Below are 24,526 nucleotides of genomic sequence, written 5' to 3' on the forward strand. Positions count from 1 at the left end.
CACTGTCGGAGCTGCTATTCTACTGAGCTCAGCTGCTAATAAGTTCTTTATCGATCCGTCTGGGCTTCTGCTTCTTGACAAAATTGCCCTTTGTTACTTCAGACAGGTGGTAAAAGAAATAAGAATTATTCTTTCAAATTTCTTATTTTCAGTTGTCTTGACTTACAATTTCATCTGTTTCTCCATCTTTGCTCTGCTTTGAAAACAAGCTCTGTCATTCCATAGGGAATGAAATGGTGGCGGAGCTATTTGGCTTGTGGACGTGTTGTGTTGTATTGTACCTCACAAACTTTGTCGCAGTATTTCCTGTGCGTAACAAAAGGCTGTGAATTTCCTTTTCTGAAATGTAGAGGGACGGTTGCTTTGGGTCAAACAGTTTCACTACAAATGATAAACAGTGTCTAATAGAAAAGCTAGATATATTCATCAGCTTCAGCGTCATTATCGTCTGATACAGAATTACCATTTCATCACCATTGCCAATCTTAATGACAGCAATTCTTTATCAACATCAATAAAATACCCTTAGAGTGCAGACCCTTAGAGTACAGACCTCCCATATATATACAGAAATGTCTCACTGCTCAAAAGTATTATGACGGCATCATTTTCTTACCCCCTTATACATAATTAAATATATCGACAATTACTCTTCCTTGTAATCTCAAATAAACCCAAATCTTCATATAACTAATAAAAGCTATTAAATTATTAAAATAATGGCTTAATTGGATACAATTTAAAGTTGCATTTTCAAAAATAAGAAAGTTATGTTATGGATCTTGAATAGTTCACAAAATTCTATTGAGTATTTCTTGCAAAATATTTATTCATGATTGAAAATGTCTATTTCATCTTCTTTCATAGCGATAGAGAAGCTCTCTACAAATCCCAGGATCCAGTTCTATATCCAGATAATCTACGACGTGTAATATGTTCCTCCCTGCAACACACAGTGTAGAGTTTTCATAGAAAAAAAAAACAAAAAAATAAAGGTTTATCTTACGCAACTCTGTGATCAGACGGAGCTCATGGAGAAAAACAGCAAAACACACGGATCTTAAAACCATCGCGACGCCTTCGGTGGAAGCAAGTATAATTCTGATACCTTTCATTTTAATGTCCAGGGATTTTTTCAGACGCGTGGTCTCAGCTCACCTCTGTGTGACCACAATGCCGATCAGTGCTGGTTAAAAGTATGTTTCTCTGTGTACTTTGGCTTCTGGGAGGTGTCTTGACAGCTTGTAGTGTAGCTTGCAACTGAGGGCAGGCCTGCAATACTCGACAGTAGAAACTGCCACGATGAGTTCCAGCACTCTGATGTGTAGTCGGGGGGGTTCCCATGGGCAGGGCTGACGATTACAAAGTCTTCACGCGTTATTTCATCAGTTCAACTTCAGCCACTCTCGTCATTTCATCACTTTTCTGACACCTCTTCCAGTACACATACAATTAAGTATACCTTATTGACCCATCCCAATAATCGGATGCATCTACTCTGTGTGGTATGCTGGTATATATCTAAGTTTTCATTTTTTTTAAATTTAGTTTAATTTTTAAATTTAGCCTTGGCCCTTTTGACTTCACTGAAATGATTTTCAGTTTCATGGAATTTGGATGTGAATGAGATTTTTACACATATTAGTGGAGACAGTCGACAGAGTAACTCAGCGGGAAGGATCATTAAACACACTGCCTCCTGAATCCTGCAGAGCATCCTCGCTATTCTGTGTCACTTCTGATGCTCTATCTCTGCATCCATCTCTTTAACATTTTCTACCGATGGATGACGAAATCATAAAGTGGGGTATTTCAATTATATCAGCTACGTGCTGCAATTGTAAAAACACTGTTGGTCTCTGGAGATAGATATGCCCGTTCGAGTCAGATAACAGGTTTCAGAAGTCAGTCAGAGTTGTACGAAAGGCACAGAGGGAGTCATAACACAAATGGCCATGGACTTTGTTCACTAACACTCTTCTCCTCTCCTCTCCTTTCTTTTCCTCTCCTCTTTTCTCCTTTCCCCTCAGGGAGGGAACACCTCCCATGTTAGTAAAGTATTCCAGTCCTCGGCTGCCTCCAAACTGAAGCATCTGCAGCACAACAGCACTGACAAATACAAAAGTGGCAAAAGGGAGGACTTCTTGAAGAGCCAGGGCCAGCAGCAGGTATTTCTACTATTTTTGGTATTTTCAGGGCATGCCTGATTTCAGCTGCATCTGGACAGATGAACTGCAGGGTGCTCTCTGGAATGTCTCAGGACCTTTTTTTTTGTTTCTTTTTTTTAATGTTTTTTTTTTTCTGGTAATGGCAGGTTCAGATCCGCTACCTTTTACTGTTTTCTTTAAAAATGTATGCACAGAAGACATGCACATCACAATTAAGGTAGCGACAATTTGACTACAGTCAGATACATTTTAATGCGCTCAATATCAATAGTAAATCACTTTGGACAGCTCATAGACAACAAAGAACATCTTAATTTTCATATTTTCATATTTCATCATAAATATTTCATCATAGATAAAAATTGAAACATTGTTATAAATTTGTGAATCTTAGTAAGATAGATAGAATATCAAGTTAACTTAAAAGTGGTTGCAAATCAGAGGCCCACCTTTCAAAAAAGCAAGTTTTTGGAGACCCCTAAATGTCCATGCAGACCCTCTGATTTTTGCACGCATTTTCACCTGCCTCACCGCACGTTCCCCTCCGCAGCTATCACACATTTCACATCTTCAAAGTATTAACTGGATCTGTGCGTTTTAGTCACGCTTTCATTTAGAAATTCCGCAAAACTTAATTGGAAGTGCAAACTGGTAAGCCGTGACCATTAACCGGCCGATGGGAAAGAGTGGAGCGAATCCCGTGGGTAAAACCAAAGTGACTTTATTTTGGTTGGCCTTTGTCACAGTTTTGAATCTTTGTAGACGATTGTGTAATGTATCACTTGCAGTGGTCATTTCATATGCGTGATATATGTGAACAAAAGCCGTGTATGCTGCTGTGTTTCTCAGACTCCAACTGTCATGCAGGGAAATATGGGGGACCTAAATTGGTGTTATAATATCTGTGTTCTAAACCTGTGTTTAAGACCACTGCAAATAACTCCCAGTAACACAGAGTGCAATTGATATCTCTCTCTGACCGCAATAGTTGTGGCAGAGTCCTGCTGGCTGTGTGGCATACTTCATGAATTTGCTGTTAAATTTAATCCATCCGACACTTAAGGCCAAATTTGATCAAACAATACAAAAGCCTGAATCTAAACACTTGTTATTAAACATCGTCCGGGTAGCTGGCTCTGCATTTTGAGAAATGTAATTGCTTTGCATTGAAGAGTTGGACATAAGAATGCAAGATGGCCTGTGGCGCTGAGGAAATTGAACTGTTGAAGCGTGTCAAGTCCAGTAAAGCCAAGAGAAGATTTTTGCACTTCGCCTGTGCACAAGAGAAAAAAAAAAAAAGAAAAAAAGCTTAATGTCAATGTAATTTAAAAAATAACAGGGGCAGTCAAGTGTCTCTAAACCACCCTATCTCTAGAAATTTAACAGAGCATTCTGACACACACTTAGTCTTGAAGATTAAAGAAAAGTAAATGGGTGAGACAGAGCAAGAGAGACGGAGAGAGACTCTGCGGTTTGATGACAGTAGCGAAGCTGCTGAATGCAGAGAGGATGATGGGAAATCTTTGCCGTGCAATAATCATCACTTCTGTCTGATTTTTCAGTTCAAAGAAGACAATTGTCTTTCTCTGTGTAAAGACTTCTCTCTCTTTACATCTCTGCCTGCCCCTCCTGCTTTCTACGGTTCCTCTTCTGACCCCAGTAAATCAAAAGACGAGTGGGTTCCCTCTCAAACCTCACAAAAGCAAAAATAATTACACTAATAATCCCATTATTTAAGTGTGACCCTAACACACAGCCCGCTCTGTTCCGTGGAATCTGTTCAAAACAGCAACCGCGAGAGGAGAGAGCGTGCGTGAAAGCGGTAACCCTCAGAGGGACGATGAGCAGTCGAAGCTAATTGTCTGCATAGAGAGTCTGTGACAAGCCTTTTCGTGTGAAAATAAATAGCTGAGGAAACAAAAGGACCGCCTGACTTAAAACCAACAGTCAGCTGTGGCGGTTTCCATAACCGCTATTAACTGTGCGATGTGGCATTTTGTAAAATGTAGATGCCGAGGGGACAAAGCATTTAATTAGTATAGCAGTAGAAAGTGAATAACAGCGACGGTGCTTCCACTATACAACTGCCAAACAACGCAGCCCCAGTAGTCGCAGGAGAGATGCAGTACAAATACACGTGCAAAATGACAACCCAGTACAGCAGCAGTGGCGGCCGCCTTCAAGACACAGATATTTTTACAACCGTCTTGAAATTAATTCAAGCATTTGGAGATGGTTCGCCCGGAGCTTATGATTTTTATCACCAATTTTTTCAATGTCTTTTATATCTAAATGAGAAAAATACACAGGCCCTGATAGTTGAGCTTGCAGATGCATGTGTGATCTATCAGCGTGATCAGACAGGTGAACGCAAGAAACTCAGCGACTGTCTGCCGGTCATCACATCATATTATCGGGGACGGAGGCTGGCTTGTACATGGCCTTAAACGCCAATATTTTTTTTAACCCCCTCCCTGAATTTCAGAGGAGACATCCTAATTGTAGGGGACGGCAAAATAAAGAACGATACACCTCACTCGCTTCGTGTATTGCACCCGTAACCCCAAAAACCTTACGGTTCACAGAAAATTCAAATGAATAGCAGAGGCGGCGGCGATGGATTTTCTCTTAAATTTCCCCCAGGCGTCGCTTCAGAAATGAGACTCCAAACTTTTACTCTCCTACCAGCTCCCATTAGTAATTTAGATCGTTTTTTTTTTCTTCTGGCCAAATGGAAATTAACATTTCTCGGGTATTCTGAATGAGGCACAAAATAAATGAATGAACAGGACACTTTGGAGTCCCCCAGTGGTCTAATTCCACCCGTTCCCATCCAATTAACGTGAATATCATGTTTTTTTTATTATAATTGGACAATATCAATCAGAAGAAATTTGGGGTATACTGAATGAGCTGTGGGATTTGAATTGCAACAGACGGATGGATAGATGAAGGATGTGCTCTGCTTCATGCAAATTCCAAAGAAAATGTGTGTGTTTGCCGAGCAGGATGCACATCCTGGTGCTCTGGGCGGCGTCTCCCGGCAGCCGAATCGCCTCTCATTCAGAGGCAACCCGTCTTCCACAAACAACGATGTTAACCTTTAGGTGCAACTCTCAAATTCAGTTCAGCAAGTCTTTATTTGAATGAAAGGAAACTATAAAACAGATCTAAAATAAAAAAAGCCTAACCTTCCAGCGTTGTGGTACCTGCACATCAAGCATGCAGCAGGGTAGATGCATTCACCTTGGCCCTCAGAAAGCACACATGATGAATGCAATACCCACACTGTTAAACAGTGCCATCTAGTGACTCCTCCCTGCACCACATAGAGAGAGGGATGGTGTGATGGCATTTGTCTGGTTATTTTGCATTTTTAATGAGTCGCTGTCATTAAAATAAGTGTCAAAATAAACACTTTACCACAGGTGTATTTTAATGTTGTTGGTCACCATGTGTAGATGCGCAGCCTTATCGTATCAAGGCTTACAACGCACATGCTGCTATCAACCTGAATAATGGTCTTCTGTGTTTGTCTCTTGTTCTGTTTTCACCCCCGACCCCATCCTTATCCTTCTGCCACATGTTTCTTCTGACTGCGGTGCCACCTCACCCACTCTGTCACCCTGACCCCGTGCCACCCCGCACCTGGCCCGCCCACCTCCTCTCCCTGTGACTCTGTGACCCTGCAGCAGTGATCGACCTGTCCGCGTCCAGCCTCCTCAGCCTCCCTTTCCTTCTCGTTCGGCATCATCTGAGTAGAGAGCTACATTCGTCTGTCTGACCCCCTGATTTAGTCAGTTCCCCTTCCATCACTGATAGAGTCAGGTTCTAGTGTTCAATGTGAAATCCACTCCGCCCCTCCGATCCGTCTGTATTTGTTGGGTGGGTGTTGGCCAGCGTGATTGTGAGCATGCAGGCATGTTTGACTGTGAAGGATGGTGCTGCAGGGGATAGCTCCCAGCCACAACCAGTTTTAAGGATTAAAGTTTTCATTATTCCCCCCTTGACCCCTGAAAACCTGAAATCTTTTGCGCTCCTCTCCTCCCGTTGTCTCCCACTCCACCCAAAGGCCTTGGGAACCAGCAGCTTCAGTGCTGAGCCAAACCTTTCTGGTATCAAAACGGGCAATTTGTCCGGCCGAGTGCCCTCACCTGCAGCAGCGTTTACCACTGGTGCGAGGAAGAAAGCCCCGGAGAGGTCGATGCCATCTTTGACAGCCTCCCCCAGCCAAGCCAAAGCCCTGCTAACAAGCTTGTCTGCATCCGGTTTGACCGCAGAGGCACTTCTCTTATCCTCTACCCTACGTTATCACCGGCTTCTACGGGAGCAGCGAGCCTCTTCTTTGCCCCTGTCCAGCAGCCAATCCTCTTCCCCCGGCTCCTCCCCGACTCCCACTGCTACCCCTTCTTCTTCCCGTTCTCCCACGACGCCTACTTCTTCCCTGTCTCCCTCGTCTCCTGTCACCATCTCGCACATGGTTCTCAAGCCCAGTTATCAGATCACCGATCCCTGCGATTCCAGGAAGGGCGCGGGTGAGCCAGTGAATGGAGACCTCAGTCCCAGCAACTCCAGGTGATGAAGAGGAGGATGGATGCAAATTAAACCCAATCATCCCGTTGAACATTTAGAGAAACATCTTCATTGTGTAAAAAAAAAAAAGAAAGAACACTCAGATATTCATTTTTTCATGACTTTTTCCATTTTTTTTTTTTTACATTTAGTCATGGATTCACTTCGATATGGGAAGAACCACTACAGTGTAAATGGAGTCACGGTTTTGTCCTTGGACATGTTTCCCAGTCTCATCCCTCTCCATCGGCACATTTTTTCACTCCTAGTCAAACGGCACCTTCCATCGCACACCTTTCCACTCAGGAGCTGATGTTGTCGGGATGGATTTGCTGGATGGCTCACATGTAGACCCTCCCTCCGTGCGTCATTCATGAAGAACTTCCGCCTAGACCTCGATGTTTGTAGGAAAATAGAGCTGAAATAATCACAGAGTGAGTCCAGTATTTGTGTGTATTTTAGGCTGTCGTTCTCATGTATTTTAATCGCCTGGCACAATGTCACTCCACTCGGAAAAAAATATCAAGGTGGTCGTCGTGGTTTCATCTGGAAGGGTGTTATGCGGCTTTCCTTCCATTACCTGTTTTACACACTGAACTGGTGCTATATTTTCCCTGTTTGTACACACTGTGTGAAGAGTTTACATGACTGTCCTTCATCCTCATCCATGGAGCTATGATTATTCCAACCAAACATTTCACTATCTCACTATATGTATTGATTTTATTTCCTTTAATATTTATATGCATCCCTATGAAAAGAAATCAGTGCATCCAAAATGAGAGTTTTATCCATACAAGCACATTATAGTAGGTAGTCTTAAAGCAGCATATCTCTATCTAAGACGGATTTATCTAAACTACAGAAAAATGCACATGATGAATTGTATAAACAAGTTGAATTTGTGTATATGTTTATGAAGTATTTAATAATGACAATCAGGATGTTTCCACCGTAGCATCTCACAGGTCGCTCTGACATATCGGCGCCTGACATCACACACCATCCCAAAGACTGAAGCACACAGCGATGAGTAACACACACACACATTCTGACACATGCGTTCTTGTAAAGCCACAGAAGCACAAACTGCAGGCCTCTTTTCATTTGTTTGTTTTCATTTACTTACCCCTGCGTCACGAATTATCCTTGAATTAATCTGTAACAAGGGGGTTTATGGGAAACGAGAAAAAGTGTTCACTCTTTAACTGACAGTTTAGGAGTTTCTTTTGAACTGCAAAATCAGTCTGCAGGTTATTAAGTTTCACGGTTTGACTGGCCTTTTTGTAAAACATGTGTGGAAAAAAGAAAAAAAATATATACATATATATATATATTCAATCATGGAATTTGACATTTGATCAAGTTAAGTGTCATAATAAATGTTTCAGTTTGTGTCAGTTAGAAAGGAAAAAAATACTCCTAAGCCAAGAGACTTGAAATTAAGCTAGACCATTTTCATTTTCAGGGGTAAATTCTGACTAAAAATATGCCATTTATTTCTTTAATTTTATTATCAATCTTATGTCAGACAAGCGCAGTATGGCAATTTATTTTCCTGAGTAATCCTATTTATTAGGGATACGCCGGTTGTGAAATACTTTAGACTCAAACAACAGTTGGCCACTTAAATCTGATACCTACTTCATTTTGTCTGTTGTGTTCATTCTGTCCAGCCTTGTTACAATTTAAACAAAGAATTCGTCATTACAAAGCAACAGTGCAAATGTCTTAAAGGCCCTTTTACCTCAGAGCACAATTTGGAACAAAATTATTAAACCATTTTTGATATACATTAGTTGGTGTCACATGGCGGTATATGAGACAAAGTTTGCGCATTGCCTATAAAAATGGTGGATCCATCATAAATGCCGGACACAGAATAAGCATAATACTTTTGCCCTTTTCGGTGTTATTGCCTGAAGTTTAAAAAAAGATATACTTCTGAATGTTGAGTTTTTGGTGTGCCCCAACACCAGCGCTGGAAGTTATCATTAAATGCGCATCAGAGGTCTATCCTTGAAAACCCCAAATGAAAATCTGCACAAGGAACTCTTAGTCAGGCTCCCCATCATGCGCTGCTGCATGGACTCTGCAAGGCGGGAACTGACATTCCTCCTTCATGTTTTTTTCTCCTCCTTTTTTTATATCACCAGAATGACTTTTTGAGATGAAAACATGTGCAAAAGGCACTTGTGTGAAAGAGAAGGTAGCTTGAAGAGAGAATTAGTTTTGGGGACATGAGACGGCTCCTCCACGACAGCCAGCTTTGATTGCCTGCTCTCCTTGAAAGTGCTTCTGATATAAAAGACTTTGAGAGAAGGGAAGAGAAGTAGGGTTTGACAGCCGGAGAAGGGCTAAGTGGCTGCGTTTCCCTTTGTCTTTGGCGCGTCTGTGAATGAAAACCCCCTCAGTCAAGGTTATGCTAGGACAATGTTTGATGGGCCTCTGTCGTGAACAATGTATGCAATGTGCAATTAGCAGTGTTGCAATTTCACTTTGCCTTTGAGGCACACCTGCCTGTTTGTCTGCAAGGACCTATCACCATGTTTTTTCCCAGTGCCTCTTAAGACTGTTCTTTCCAGAATCCCGACCCCCCCTCCCCCAAACCTCTCGGTTGATCTACGGTATCAGATCAGCGGCAGTGACAGACTTACAATTTTACCCAAAGAGGAGGCTGTGAAAATGTGGCCTGTACACATTTTCACAGGGCAAGAAAAGGGAAGATAGCACTTGAAATGCAGAGGGTGTCATGTTGCAGCAGGGGCATTTGACTAAAATCTCCCAGAGCTCAAGCAATGTGCAAAAACTGCAAGCTCACAGCACAGCGAGTTAAGCCTCACCCTGGGTGCTCTGTGGCACTGCCAGCCAGGTTCAAACCCTTGCTTTCATATTGAGTGAAGTCAAATGAAAGAAATTCACTTACTCATGCTGTTCCACACTCAAATCCATAACTCTCTTGAATTTATTGCATTTGCAACTGGCGAGTGCCGGGGAGGAAATATTCATGCTTGGATGCTTTGCCCCAGGAAAGTCTGAGATGAACCCCCCGCCCCCTCCCCCCACCAGAATTGCGTGACGGCGCTCTCAAGAATGATTCTAAGACAAGTGTTAGTGGGCTGTGATTTCAACATGGCTGGAGATCTAGTGGGCATGTCGAGGACACACTCACAGCGGAGGCCCGTGGCAATCAAAAAACTCATGCAAACTTGAAATAAAATAGAAGAAATATACATATATGAATATATCTAAGTGAGATGTTTGTGTATGATATAATAATTGTGAAGAAAAGTGTGATTATATATAGGCCTAGATTAAATTATATACTGTAAAATGTCATCATCTCTTGAGTTTTCTATATTAGTGGCCATTTTGTACAGATGTTTCTTTTTTAATTTATTGAGAGAGATATTACATTTCACACTGAGATTATTTATTCATATGCAGAACATTTTTATATTTGTTTAAATATCTGTATAGATAACAGTTAGCCTCTGTAATATACACCGAAGTTCTTTTTTCTCGAATTCAAGGATTTTGTTTACGAGCACTGGGTTAGCTCTTTTAGAATTTTCATTTGATTGATTTTTTTTTTTTTTAATCGTAATTTTTGGTTAGAAAACACCTGTCCTTAAAAATCTGTGTCCGACTCCTCTACAACTTCACCTCCCCGGGAGGGGGGTGTCAGAGAGTTACACAGTACCTGTGCTTAGAGGCTTATTTTGCTACGAGTTTTGTTTGTTTGTTGATTTCATTTTTTGGTGGATGCGGGGACGGGTAAACTCGTTTCCGGTCTGTTTGATTCGCTTATCTCCATACCGCACTTGTGATTCAGCTGGTACTCGTGATGTTAGAGATCAGAACTGCAGACATTGTGGTATCTACTGTGAAAGGTCAGTCTATGGGCCCGGAGGGCTCCATACCCAGCCTTGCTGCTTTGAAACAATTAAGTTACACGGCTTTAATATTCCTCTGCGTCATGTTTGCGCGTGAGCTGGATGGTAGCGGCGTGGAAATGCTAGAGCATTCTGAGAGAAAGGGTATTTGTCGTCACAACACGTGGAAGCACATTTTTGTTGTTAATTCTGGCTTTAAGTAGCACAAAAAAACATATTAATGGATCAACTAAAGGAATTAGAGTTGTATGAAACGATTGTTTTATCTTTTCATTTGCCATTATCTTTTTTATAATGAACCTAAAATCTATAGTATGTACTGTATATAGTATGTACTGTATATGTACTGTATTTTTACATGAATGTGTGGATGTTCAAAAATCTTGGCATCAAAAGTAGAAAAACAAAATTGACTTGTAAATAGGCAGAGTCATTAATAGTTGAACAAAATTGTCATGTCCAAAAGGAAAATGTTTTATTAATATGATTAACTATGATGATGGGTACAAAGGTATATAGAAAACAATGCATGTATAGTCTCAAGCAATCGCACGGTGCAGTCAAAACAATAAAAAAATGTTGTCTATATGTTTTCTCCCAAAAAAAGAGAACGAGAACAATGGTTTTATGTTAGAGGTTTACAAACGTGAAGAATGAAACGTCATAATGTGACACAGGCATGTTAAGTCTTGCTGTAACGTTAATGTGGTGATGATGAAGATGGTGACTGTGGCAGAGTGTTGGAATTCCTGAGGGGCTTTGGGGGGCTTGAACGCACCGCGGCCAGAGGGGTCACCGCCGTATCAGTGTGCTCTTTCTACAGAGTGATGCTCCCATTTGTAGAGTAGTGTGATATAAGAACTAAAAATATGGAAATAGATCTATAATATGATAATTTAAAAGCCTAATGATACTGGAGATGCTAATTCATCAGTGTGGATGCCATGATATTCTGTGAGAAACGTGTGTGTTTTTCCTGTGAGAAGATAGTGGGCGGGGGAACCCGCCTTCTTTTGTACATAATTTTCTGTGATTGTGTGTCCAATAAAGTGCAGCTCTCTTGTACAGTTGTGATGTTTCAGTTTGCTCGATAACTCCTTATTGTGTGTTTCGTCATCCAGGGATGTTTGTACAGCCTTTAGCTTCAGAAATGTTCACAAAAAAAAAAAGTGGTCAGAGACACTCTTTTTAATGTCTTAAAAGGAAACAACTCTACAAATATGAACAATGTAAATCCAGGAGCCACTACAAAAATATAAAGAAAAAAATAACAAACTTAACAGTCTAAATGTATTGAAAATGTATAATGTAATTCTATTTACAAAGCAAACTGATACTAAAAAAGGAGAAAAATATAGGTTCAATTTTTTAAGACTGTGTGCTTCAGTGTGGTTCATTCAACACGCAGAAAGTCCAGGAGTGCAAATGGCTCAGGATTCCGGGCGATGAGCTGGCCGCCTGAACGGCGTGTTCCTCAAATCTAAGGTAGATCCAAGCACTCTCAGATTAAGGCGGCATTCCAACAACACAAACACTAAACCTGCAGCACTCAGTCTTTAAACATCCACCCGCACGTCCAATTCAACACTTCAGTGTGTCTATTGAAGGCTACATTTACAAGCGTCTCAGCATACGACAACTGTGAATTTCTACTATACCTGTGATAATGTCCTCCAAAGCGCCGTCTTTTCCTTCGCGAACCTGTGGCTTGACCTGCCTTTTCTTCAACTCTGCTATCAGGTCTAGCTGCGGCATCTTGGGCATCATGAGCCCGGGCTTGTTCGAATTAGGAGCGGGAGACTGTTTTTCCTGTTTGCTCTCGCTCTCCATTTTCTTTCTTTGCTGAATGTCTTGCTCTGCTTTCTGTGCTCAAGGGAACAAAATAAGGTTAACTCTCTAATGCAAAGCATTATAAATGACAAATACTTCAGGCTCAACATGCATCCTCACCTTAAAGGCCTTTATGAAACGTGCAAACATCGGAAAAAATGCAGAAGGCTGAGTTGTTTTAGGGTTTTCTCCGAAATACTCCACAACGGAACAATAAGCCTCCTGGAGGGAAAATGTCATGAGTGTTTGTGCAAAAGCCCTCTTTAGGCATTGAATGTTGTATTAGGTGAACAAGTGGGCTGACCTGAGCTTTCTTGCTGTCCTTCATCAGAGACTCTAACTGCTCACTGTTAGTTTTAATGAATTCCTTCAACACCGGGCTATCATCCTGCACAAGGAACTCTTTTTTCGTCATCTCCATTCCCTTGTCCAGCGAGCGGATATCTTGAAGGACGCTATCCAGAGATACTAGTGGGCAAAAGGCAGAGGTGAGTTCAAGGATTTAGAAACGAAAAGCTCCAGAGATGGAGTTGCTGAACGGGAGCGTACCGAGCGCCGCCTTGTCCACAAAGTGAAGGTCAGAATAAAAGTTGGCCAAGTCGGGGTACTTTTCTTGGACAATGTTGGTGATGAAATCCAGCAGCGTCTGAGAGCGGTCTGTAGACTTTGTCTCCAACAGCTGAACAATAAAGAATCGGAAAGAGAGTTTCTCTTTGCGCATATCAATAAAATTCACAATTATTTTCATATTCTACAATAATCATGCCTAATTTGCCTGTTATTTTCCCCAGTATTCGAATTGGACAATGACCTCAAACATAGCGACATCCATTCAGTCAGTGCAGGATTGATATTATTGTTTTATGTTCCGCAAATTTGGCAAAAGAAGTGAAGCCACTCCCTTTTTGTAAATATACTCACAAGGTCAAGACTCTGGAGTCTGAAACCGTAAACCACTCCCCTCTTGCTGCTGTTCATGTAATTGCCAAAAGCCAGAACGATCTGAAGAGTAGGGTTGGGAGACGACAGAGATGGGTTCACTTTTGAAAAGCCAGATATCTGGATGCTCCATCAGTGTGCTGTGCTCTTTCACTCACTTCTAACATCTTTTTCAGCTTGGCAGAAGACTTGATGGACATGGATGCCGTGATGATGGAGTTAAGTTGCTGTGGATGAGAAAAACAATAATTTCTCGTAGCCCTTCGATCCCACTCCCTTGCGGTTTGAGTTATGATGAGTTTGAGTAAAAACTGACCGGCTGCAGGCGTTTGACGGCATCGGGGAAATTGCCCATGAAGGTGAGAGTGCTAATCCGCTGACTCAGGCGAGGAATTTTACCAAAGCGTAGCATGAATTGGTCTTCATTTGTTAGATCGTCAACTGGGCGCCCATCCTTTTCATAGTTAACCAGCAACTTCATCTCAAAGTCCGATGGGATGAAATGCTCCAGCAACTCCAGGAAGTCTATAGACAGAGACTCCTGGTTGTACCTGTGGGAAACACAAGATTGTTAGGATGACAATGACAATAAATAAAGGTATAGAGAAGAATATATGGTGGGAGGAACTTCAGGCCGGCAGGCTTGTCTGTCTGTGTTTTACGTGCATTTCGATGGCGGTACAGATGTCGGAAGGGCTCATTCCCCCCTTGCGTAAAGTGATGGCGAGATTCTTGGCCTTATTGGGATCGATTAAGGAAGTCTTATTGGGGGCCTTCTTGGACAGCTTTGTCTTCATTTTGGATAAATCGGCTGAATTGCTCTGGGCTTTCGTCTTAAAATGTTCTTCAAACATCTCCATGTTCAGCTCCTGACGAAAACAAAGGGAGAGGCGGAAGAGGTGAGGATTCATAATTGGCTTTGCATTTCAATGTTACTCATGGGAAGATTATTGCATCTTCTTACCCCCAGAACCTGCTCGTCGTCCAGCTCGTTGAAGACTGTACCCGTCACCTGGTTTGGTTTTAATGGCTGCCAGTTTAATATGGGCATCCTGAACTTGGTCTGAATGGGCTTCTTGCTCTTAAGTCCTGAGGAATCAAGTTGCGGTGACGTAAAGATGTCGGTTAATGATCACATTTTTTATTTGAATCACTTGACATGAAAGGTATTGACCCTATTTTTCTTTTCAGGTCAGCTCCTCACCAGAGTCCGGTCCCTCAGGTGGAGGTCCAAACCCAGGAGGGGGTGGAGGTCCACCACCCAGTGGGGGTGGAGGAGGTGGCTGACCTCCAAATCCACAAGGCAGGGGTGGAGGTGGAGGGACACCCTCGTTACCACATGGAAGGGGAGGAGGAGGAGGAGGGGGTGGTGGGACACCCATTGTAGTTTGAAGAGGTGGAGGGGGAGGAGGAGGAGGAGGGGGAGAAGGGGTTGCAGCATGGCAAGGTTGTGGAAGCAGAGGAGGAGGAGGAGGAGGACATATATTCCCAGGACCACTGGGTGGGGGAGGTGGAGGTGGTGGAACTGAGGGGGAGGAACCAGTCCCAGCGGTGCTGGCCTGGGTAACTGGGGCGGTAGCTGGGACGTACTCGGTCACTGTGACAGGCACAACCTGGATGTCTAGACCCCCTGAAGCAGTGCGCCCGAGTCGGATCAGCCCCTTCTCCTGTAACTCCTGGATCTTCTGCTCCATTTCTGAGGGTGACTGGGATGTGCAGGTGCTGAAACGCTCCCTGTCCTTCTCCCTCTCCCTGTCTAGCTCCCGCTCTCTTTCCCTCTGCTGCAGGGTGCTAACCTGGAAACAGGAGTCTCGCAGGCTTTCCTGTGAAAAACCAGTGTTGACACACATATGCCAAAAAAGTGCTTTAACATGCAATGATACTTGTAGATGAATTTGATAAGTCATATTAATCTGAGTCAAAAATGATTTAGTTTAGCGATAATTCTGATGATATTCTAAGTGATCAAGGTGGTGACAATCTGAAACTAGGCTTACCTTCAGAATCTCAGTCTCCTTGGTGGCCTGCATGAGTTGAGTCTCAAGGTCAGATATTCTTTCCATAGTCTGTCTCTCGATCTCCTCAATTTGGACACTCAACTGAAATGGACAACATTGACTTGATACCCCCGCACACATTGCATGAGAACATCACAATGTCCTTTGGTCCATTACAGATGTCTTTGTTTTCTTCATTTCCTGGCTGACCTGTGTGTTATGGTCTATCTGATCCAACTCCTCCAGCACTGCTCCTCTGCTCTCCACGTCCTCCAGCAAAGCCCCAACGTCCAACACGTTGTCCAGGTAAGCCTGGATCTGGACCAGCAGTTTCTCACTCTCTGTCAGTTTCAGGGTCTAACAAGTGAAACAGCGATTGTTAAGATCTCCAGCATGAAGAGTTACTTTTTATAACACATAAAATGTTAAATCCGCAGGGAAATTAAATTTAAGATATACATCAGACTGATCGGTATGCTTGATATAACTGTAATGAACTTCCTGTGCATTGCTTGTACTTTGTCATGCATTCACCTCCGGTAATAATTCTGGAAAAAACATTGAAATCTGAGCCATAGCTGTTCGCTGTTAGCATAGCATAAGCATGACTTATGTAACTCACTTCCAGATACTTGTCTAATCCCAGGTGAGTGAACTCGTACTGTAGATGGACACGGAAATTCATGTTCTCCACTGAATGGACCACGATGTTTATGAACTGCATGCAGGCCACCTGGACGAGAACACAGTGACGGTTACACCACCAAACAGTTTTCATGATGCGTTTATTCAAACGGTGGTTAAACATCTGTCCACCCACCATAAAGTCAATGTTGCTGTCATCATTGATGAAGTATTCCATTAACTTCTCGAAGCGATACTTTTCTTTGCTCACCTAAGAAGAAGAAAAAAAACAAGCTTGTGATGCATTTCTAGTTGTTCCCCACATGGGGGACGTGAATGACAAATGTAGGTATTTTTCTTATATTCTATATTGTAGCTGCCTTACTAATTGTACAGTATAACTGTTGTAAGTGTGTTCAAATCGAGACAACGATGCGTGTGTCGGGTGGACTGGGTAAGTCACAAGATGACTAGTCACAGAGGGGAAGTCAGGAATTGGAAACATGATATGACTGAAAATGTGACAGCCACAGTTACATTAGATCATGGTGAGAAGGCACAAGGAGTGTCAGAAAAAAAACGTTACCTCTTTGAAGTTGTCAAAAGCAGAAAGAATAATGTCGTGTCCGCCCCGGACCAGACACACAGCGGCCAGCAACTCCAACACAAGAGCTTTGGTTCTGGTGGAGAAGAAGGGCTGTCAGAGACACGTATACACACACACACACACTCACGTTCATAGATTGCTAATTCATTAATGGTGGGCTATTTTGGGGGGTGGGGATCTAAGTGTATGATAATTATTACTACTATATAATTTGATGGCATTTGGCCATGAGCATTCTGAGAAAATATCCCTCTATTTGAATTGTGTTATGAAAAATAGTTAAAACATCGATAAATATATATTTTCAAAAGCAACTATGGTTTCCATGGATATATTTTATGCCCAGGGTTTTTTGTTAAAATATGCCTCATGACACAGATAAATCCATGTGACTTGAAAAAATACACAATTTTGAAACGGCCTCAATGGAACAGAAAACCTCCCTTGATTCATATATTTAGGAGTGTAATACAAAATGACGAAGGAAAGCGTTCTTTTTATGAAAAACAAATATTTCACCCAACACGTGATCTATAATCTGTATTTGGAGATGTTAGTAATAGATTTCTAATAACTTCTGACTTAAATACAACCAATGCACAATGGGACCATTCATTTATATGGAAATGAGTAATATGAGGATAAACTCATAATCTTATTTTACACTTTTGCCTGAGAATCACCCACGGATATACTCACCTTGGGTTCTTGCTGTTAAGGCTGAGGGTGATCTCATTCACACAGCATGGGTGACTCATCACCAGGTTGAACCCAGACTTAGAACACAAATAAAATGTATAAAGTAATGCTCCAGGAAAACAAAGAGTCAAAAAACAAATTGACTTCCATACACCAGTGTTTGTAATCTGTGAGGAAACTGGTAAAAGTGTACCTGATAGTTCATGATGGCTCGCAGGCACATGATACACACATGTACGTCATCTCTCTGGTTGGATGAAGGGGACTTTCTGCTTATCTTGTTTCCCAGAGATGAGCTTATTCTACAAAGGGACAACCACAGTGTGGATGCATGAACACAGAACTTGGCCCTCCTTCTGCCTCATTATATTTATTTAACTAACAATTAGCACAGGGCATTTATGCTCAAATGTTTTTAGCGTGGTTTCGCAAAATGTGGATTATGGGGACATAAAGGGCACTGTATTCATCTCACATGTAGCATCAGGTTAAAGAACTTAGAATAATATCAGTAAACAGAAGATAAGACACAGAGGGAAGAAAGTATTGTTAAATTGCTTAAATACTTTAAGAGGAACATTAATAGGATTTGCCATAAAATTAGTACAATAAATGAGTTCTAATGTCTCCTAAAATGAAACACACCTATACTGATGAAATACATTTAGCCTGCTATGCATTTATTTCATTGTGATTTTCCGCAGTTGGTTCATCTACGTTTTTAAGAGACAGAAGTGGAGGTGATAAAGTTTACCTGTTGCCTTTTTAGATCCACTATAATTACCTTTGTTTTTATTCATTACCTATACCTCTTATTCTGTACCAGCCACACTCCTGCAGTCACTAAACAAGAAACGGGTTAAAGCCTAGAACTATCACAGACCCACATATAAAGACACATAACCATTAACTTCCTCATTCACACATCCGGTGCGTGTTTTGGACTTTTGGAGGAAACCAAAGAAACCCAGGCAGACATCGGGGAGAAAATGGAGACTCCAAACAGAAAGGCCCCCTGTTGGATTCAAACCAGGCACCTTCCTACTGTGAGGCAGAAGTGCTCTCCTTTGCACCCTACCCTTATTTCATCCATCAAAAATTATCAGCAAAGAAAAACACCTACAATAACAAAGGGGAGGCAACAAACCGCTGATGGTGGCGACAAAAAAGAGGATATAAGTGGACAGAAATAGAGGATCTCCATTTGGCTTTGGAGAGCTTCTCACCTCACGGTCAGCACTCGGGCAGCTCTGCCCATCCCGTGTGAATGGGAGCTGCCGGAGCTCTTTGTCAGGTCTTCCATGGACCTCTCGGCTTGCTTTCCTTTCTCTGACAGGGGGCCGCCATTTTCGGCACTATCGTTCTCAAACCTGTGGAAATGAGTGTCATAGATTAACGTCTGCAGTGATAAACTCATCGAGTTTTCACAGCCTGTCGGGACTCACGAAGCATCGCTCTGTGCGTGGGACAGGTACTCCACTAACACGTCCAAACCCTTGTTCTGTTCATTGAGAAACTCTTGAGCCCATCTAGGAAGAGAAAGACAGACTATTTGTTATTATCATGAGCCGTATAAATCCTTTCAACAACAAATATTTGGGTGTTTATTAATCTCCCTTTTGAAAATGTCACTTATTCAGATTTTTGCCCAGGGGACGAGGTGTCAAAGATGAAGGGAAATCACATTATTCTGGATTAAAGAGTTAAGGAGTGGGTTTTAGTAAGAACCATTTATTTTCTGCTGTTGACCCTCAGGTTTGATGAAAGCAGAGACCCGAATAACAACATCCTCATCTCAGTGGGAGTGGATTATATATTTACATACAAGTGAGCGGCAAATTACAAATGTGATTCAGAGGAAGTGATAACAAAAAAATCTTGATTTATTTGGGGTTTTTTTCATGTTGTCCAACACTTCATCCAGCACAAAGTCATATTTGAAAATGTGCTGAAGAAAAGTTAGGCACCTAACCTGAATAAATCTGGTAAAATTGTCCAGAACTTCAAATAATGTAACAAAGATCCAGGCGGTGGCCGTGCCCGGCCTAAACGCACTCACCCGATGTGATTCGTGCGAAGCGATATCTCTAAATCCTTCAGCACTTTGGTGGCATCTTGGATCCGTTTCTTCAGCTGAAGATACAAAAGAAATGAGAATCAGGGACACATTATGCAGGTAACAGCAAATGTGTAAAATATAGGAAATAGGAAACCTCACATTGACCCTCAGGGTTAGTGCAACCTGGTCCTGGTAGAAGCTCTTGATTTTGGCCAGGTACGTGGAGGGCGGGCTCTTTACCTGGAAACGCTCCTGGGAAAGACTAGAATTAGCTTCCAACCATAACTCGATCAGCACGTCTTCAAAAGATGGCTGAGAGCGATCAAAGCGGCGCTCTGTGTTTATTATTGCTGGTGCTTTAAAAGCTGACACAGGAGCCCTGTTTCTATGCCAACGCCTTTATCAGTAACCACCACAGAGAATGTGCTGCAAGGCTTTATCCTGCACTCCTCACCACATTTCCTCTACGTGCACCACGTCACCACTGTCCTCGAGAAGACACTCACGTGAATGGTTTGATGGCAGGGTTTTGTGAAATTGTGATGTTCTTAGTGCCACAGAACAAAATGCTCTTACCTGATCGCAGACCAGTTCCCACTTCTTTTCACTGTCATACTGACTGAGGAGCGTCAGCTTATCTGGAGGCAGGTTCATGTAGCTCTGGAAGATATCGACATTGGAAATATTTTGTCAGTTGTTCTCTAACTTCTTTTTCCGCAGTGATATTTAAATGAATGAAAGCAAAAATGACATTAACACAATGAAAAATGACATTAATAAAAAATGAAGGCTATTAAACTGGATCCTGCAAATGGCCCCCACTGCTTGATTTTCAGTTTAAATATAAAACACATCCCGGGGAACAATATTAGATTTGAGCTTTTTTTTAATCTTCAAAATAACTTAATATCTATACCAATTAAAAAGAAAAATGAACTGCGCTGAACTGTGCTGAATTCAAGCTTTTATATTTTGCTCTTGCAATTCTAAAGTAATGACAGCTTGTTCAAAATGCTGCGGGCAGAAAGTTAAATAAAAGGAAGAGGACAATGACGTTACCGTGCCTCGTAAAACAGAATTGATTTTAAAAATTATTTGGTTTTCCACGAAGCTTCGAGGGGCTTCTGACCCGGCAAGATTATTTTTTGGTAATTGTGTTTGAACCACATCACTTCCATAATTGTCTCCAAATTATTTTATATGTGGCCTCATAAATGTATCAATGAGGTAATGTTGTTCCAATTTTAGAATGAAAAGCCTACTATTTTTTCCTTTCTGGCTTGAACGTTAAAAGGATGACGTTTCATTAATTTTTATGACCATTTATTACACCCCTGGGGGCTTACTTGAATTTCATTCATTGATTATTTATACATTTTATCACTATTCTTTGTATTGTTGTCTGTGTCCCTCCCCAGGTTACTTTGAAATTGCATGCTTTTATAAGAGGCTGTATAAAAAAAAATAACACAGGTAATTGTATTTTGCTTTTCTTTTCAATTTTACGCTGATCAAAAATCCCACATCTGAGGAGCAATATGTGAGATGTTTCTTATTTATTTAACCTTTGCCTCTAAGATTTGAAAGAGGCAGCCCTCTCTATCACACCTCGCATTTACTATGTTTCTAGGCGTGGTGACATGGATCTCAGGAAAGGGGAAAGGGAGGGTACTCACTGTTGGTTTGTGGTTTAAAACCCCCTAAAAAGTGCCTTTGCATGAAACCCTGTTTATGTACATTTATGTGTGATTTTGCCTAGCTTTCCAAGTGTATGTTGTGGTTCACAACAATGGTTTGAGCACCTACATTGAGGAAATATATATGTGGGCCATAGAAATTGAGAAGAACGGTTTGTCTAATCCGAGCCCTTTAAATTCACACAAAAGAAGATAATTATCAAGAGGCCACTTTGCTAAGAAAGGCAGCGAGGTCATATTTTTATGCTTTTGCCACCTTCGCAAATTCCACATGTATAGTATATGCCAGATATTGTGAAATGGAAAACCTGAACCCACACAATATTCAGTGTTGACATTTACAACCTCAAAGACGCCCTCAGTTTACACGAAATGCCAAACACCTTACATTTAAAAGTTAGAAAATGCTACATATCCTTGTCGGGTTTCCTTTTGGGGACTTTTATAGTTATAAATGCAGCTCATTGAGCTCCAAGTTCCGTTCACAAGCAGTAGGTGTCCTTTTTATTTATGCCAACATGCTGAATGTCCTTATTTTACTCTTCCTATATAATCCATTAATCCCAAAAAAAGCAACTTAACTTTCCTCTGAAAGGTCGCTTGTCAGAATTCTAACCTAAGCTGAACTCGGAGGAAAAAAAAAACTTCAAAATAGGTCACACTGAAGCAAACAGTTTTTGATTTGTTTTTTACATTTATCAAAACATATTAGAAACTCTTGGAGAAAAGACTGAATGCAGTCTGCTGTATAAGCATAAATAAAAAAAAAATAAATGAATAAGAATGCATTTTTAATCATTCTGGGTTTGACTGGTGCCTGTGATCATGTGATTGTCCATATCATCTCAAAAGAAGTGGAACAATAAGATACTCGGATAAAGTTTGTGTTCCCCAAATTTGTAATATATATATTTCCTTATATATTAAATGTCTACCAGGATGTGTTTACAACAAAAACCTAATAAAATTTATAACAAATTAACAAAATAGAAAAATTAACTGTCAATGTGTTATAAGCTATAGTTGATGTCTACTTTAGTTGCGCTCTCAGAAAAGGAGGCGTCTCACGGGGCTCGGATGACACCCAGAGATGTTTCCATGGATACAGACAATATCAGCCAGTTCAACTCATCTTCAATCTACTGCAGTCCACACACCTCTGAGAACATTCCTTCTTTAACTTATTTGTTGATTTACTGGATTTGCTCCGTGTATGTGAGAGTAGTACAAATTCTGTGGGTCCTAGGAAGGCATTCCAACTCTGAGGGTCACCTTCTTTGAATCCCTCAAAGCAGTGTATTTTTGAAGCATCTCCTTTAAATCTAAGGTCAGAAGGCACCAAATGTTGTACTGATTGTGAGTGCTTGGGCTTGTGCTTGTGAGTCACAGCAACATATTTATGATTCGCCATTTTATTTTGGATTCAGTGTCCGTGCCACTACATTTTCATGAGGCCAAAATCTATTCATGGTAAACAACTCCTCTGAAATGTTGTAAGCTTGATAGCATAGTGGTGAAACCTTTGTTTTCCGGTCTTGTGGTTTTTCTCATGCAAAAGCTTGCTCAACTTCCCCTCGAGTCCAGCTGCACTCGATGCTCTTTTCCTAGCCTACTGTTTTCCAATAAAGCACTGACCTGGGCAATACTGATCAGTCTAGACCATAGCTCCTCAAATGTGGGCCCCCCTGAGGAGGGGTAGGCGTGTGACCCCGGGGAACATGCTTATGGCGTAGTATTAGCTCGACGGTATATGGGTTTTTTGCACGCGCACAGCACAGAGCATGAGATATGAAGTGCAGTGGACAAACCCTTAAGAGACACCATGGAAAAATATTCAACAGGGATGATAAGAAAGGCGGTGAGAGACGGAGATAATGAAACAAATGAAAGTCACCCAAAAGCTTAGACGAGGAAATATAACGAGGCGAATGTAGCGCTTGGCTGCACTGTGACTACATTGGGAGACGTGGAAAGGCTGGTGTGTTTACTGTGTCTAAACATGTTGGCAGCAGACAACAAGAAACCAAATAAATTAAGGCATCACCTAAAGACATTACACCCCTGTTATGCTCGATAAGCCGCTCGAGGTTTTTTCTGAGAAAACGTGCCGAATATTGGCAACAATCATCCCGCTTTGTGAAAGCGGGATGATCAATAAACCAGCGAGCACTGTTATGCTAATAATATTATTCTATGTTGCAAGTTGATCTATATTTTTTTCTTTACTTTAAGGTTAATAAGGACACAGTGTTGTGCAAAGGTGTACATATAGCCATTTTATAGACAAATTATGCTACTCATAGTTGCAGCAGAGAGTGGTGGGAGGGTGCGAAATGTTTTCTTCTTCCTAGGCAGGCCTAACAGAAAATAATTGAGAAGCAGTGGTCTAGACAGTCTTTTATATCAGCATACTAATGTTGGCTTAAGTATTTATATCTCTGGAAAACAAAGTTTGAAAGGTTGCGACAGAGGCTCAGAGTAATGAATACATATGATGGCTTAACAAATGGACAAGTTTAATTATTATTTATGATTTTGATCCTCTGAATTTGAACTATAAAAATAGTTTTCACGCTTATTTGCAAAATGTTATCGGCTTTATTACACACTGAAAGTACAGCAAGTGTCAAAGTTGTTGGGCTTGCTGTGGAGTCACTCACCAGCACCATGTTGAAGCGCTCCTCTAGCTCTGCATCTGGAGGGATGGGTAGTTTTGGAGGAGCCTGCTGCTTCTTCTGCAAGTTTGAAGTTGTGGGTTCGCTCATTCCCGAAGCTGCCCCGACAGAGCTTCTGCCCTCTCGGCCTTCGGGCGACTCATGGCCCGAGCCCCCCGAAGCAGCATTCCCCATCACTAATCTCCACAAGTAATCCAGGGGGAAAGCTTTTTACACAAACACTTTCTCCAGAGAAATCAGTGCATACCCAAACAGAGGCTTTCCCTCTGCTCAACAAGATCAACAGGCCTAACTCAAAGAGTTTGGCCCATTAGAGGAAAAGAATATAAAATCACTTATTTACTGCATCTTCCTAGATCCTTTGGACAGGGTGGCTGAAGTAAAAGGATAGTTCTTCCTCACATCCGTCATCTGTAACGCAGTCTTAAACAACGCGCAGTCTTAAACAACACCGAAACTATCCTCTGTATAAGAACGTTGAAGGGAATTTAGATCAGTGGGCTGTGTTTGACAGACTGACTGAAACCACAGAAGCACAAAAGCAGAAGAGAAACTTCCTGTGCAACAACATGCAGTAATAGGGTGGAGGTGAAAGATCAACTTGGTAACTGCCAGGTACGTCAGACAGCAGTGGATGATGGCTAAAATATAACAAGGCAGGGATTGAATACAGCTTCCAAGAATGAGGAACCAAATTATAATGAGACTGGTGACAATTAAAATTGATATAGAAAGTAAGTAAATTGTTCTCCATTAAGACCAT

At 41.5% G+C, this 24,526-nt stretch overlaps 2 protein-coding genes across 7 annotated transcripts in view; one reads left to right on the forward strand and one right to left on the reverse strand.

Moving 5' to 3' along the window:
• srcin1a (SRC kinase signaling inhibitor 1a) overlaps positions 1-6,834 on the forward strand; it is a 61,581-nt gene extending 54,747 nt beyond the window's left edge. For 4 of the 6 annotated variants that reach the window (XM_086176465.1, XM_086176460.1, XM_086176461.1 and 1 more), the window contains one exon: positions 2,031-2,256. In XM_086176465.1, coding sequence (XP_086032591.1) covers positions 2,031-2,207 — 177 coding nt within the window. In that variant the 3' untranslated portion in view covers positions 2,208-2,256. Of the gene's footprint in view, positions 1-2,030; positions 2,257-5,860 lie in introns of those variants that run through there. The other 2 variants (XM_086176462.1, XM_086176464.1) reach the window with 2 other exon arrangements.
• A 4,252-nt stretch (positions 6,835-11,086) lies between these two features.
• Positions 11,087-24,277, reverse strand: fmnl1a (formin-like 1a). Its single transcript, XM_086176467.1, has 24 exons — positions 23,749-24,277; positions 19,968-20,051; positions 19,551-19,643; positions 19,392-19,465; positions 18,778-18,861; positions 18,559-18,702; positions 17,526-17,634; positions 17,333-17,409; positions 16,613-16,706; positions 16,223-16,297; positions 16,025-16,135; positions 15,613-15,759; positions 15,403-15,504; positions 14,610-15,228; positions 14,370-14,494; positions 14,072-14,274; positions 13,722-13,956; positions 13,564-13,632; positions 13,388-13,468; positions 13,016-13,145; positions 12,771-12,934; positions 12,587-12,688; positions 12,295-12,499; positions 11,087-12,116 (listed from the first exon to the last, which is right to left on the reverse strand). Exons 1-24 carry the CDS (start codon positions 23,935-23,937, stop codon positions 12,067-12,069), a joined length of 3,366 nt encoding a protein of 1,121 aa, XP_086032593.1. The 5' UTR covers positions 23,938-24,277; the 3' UTR covers positions 11,087-12,066.
• Positions 24,278-24,526: the final 249 nt, after the last annotated feature.

The sequence above is a fragment of the Fistularia commersonii genome, chromosome 28 (assembly GCF_037954325.1).
Source record: "Fistularia commersonii isolate RoL2024-O1a breed Wild chromosome 28, RoL_Fcom_v1.0, whole genome shotgun sequence".
Classification (NCBI taxonomy): Eukaryota; Metazoa; Chordata; class Actinopteri; order Syngnathiformes; family Fistulariidae; genus Fistularia; species Fistularia commersonii.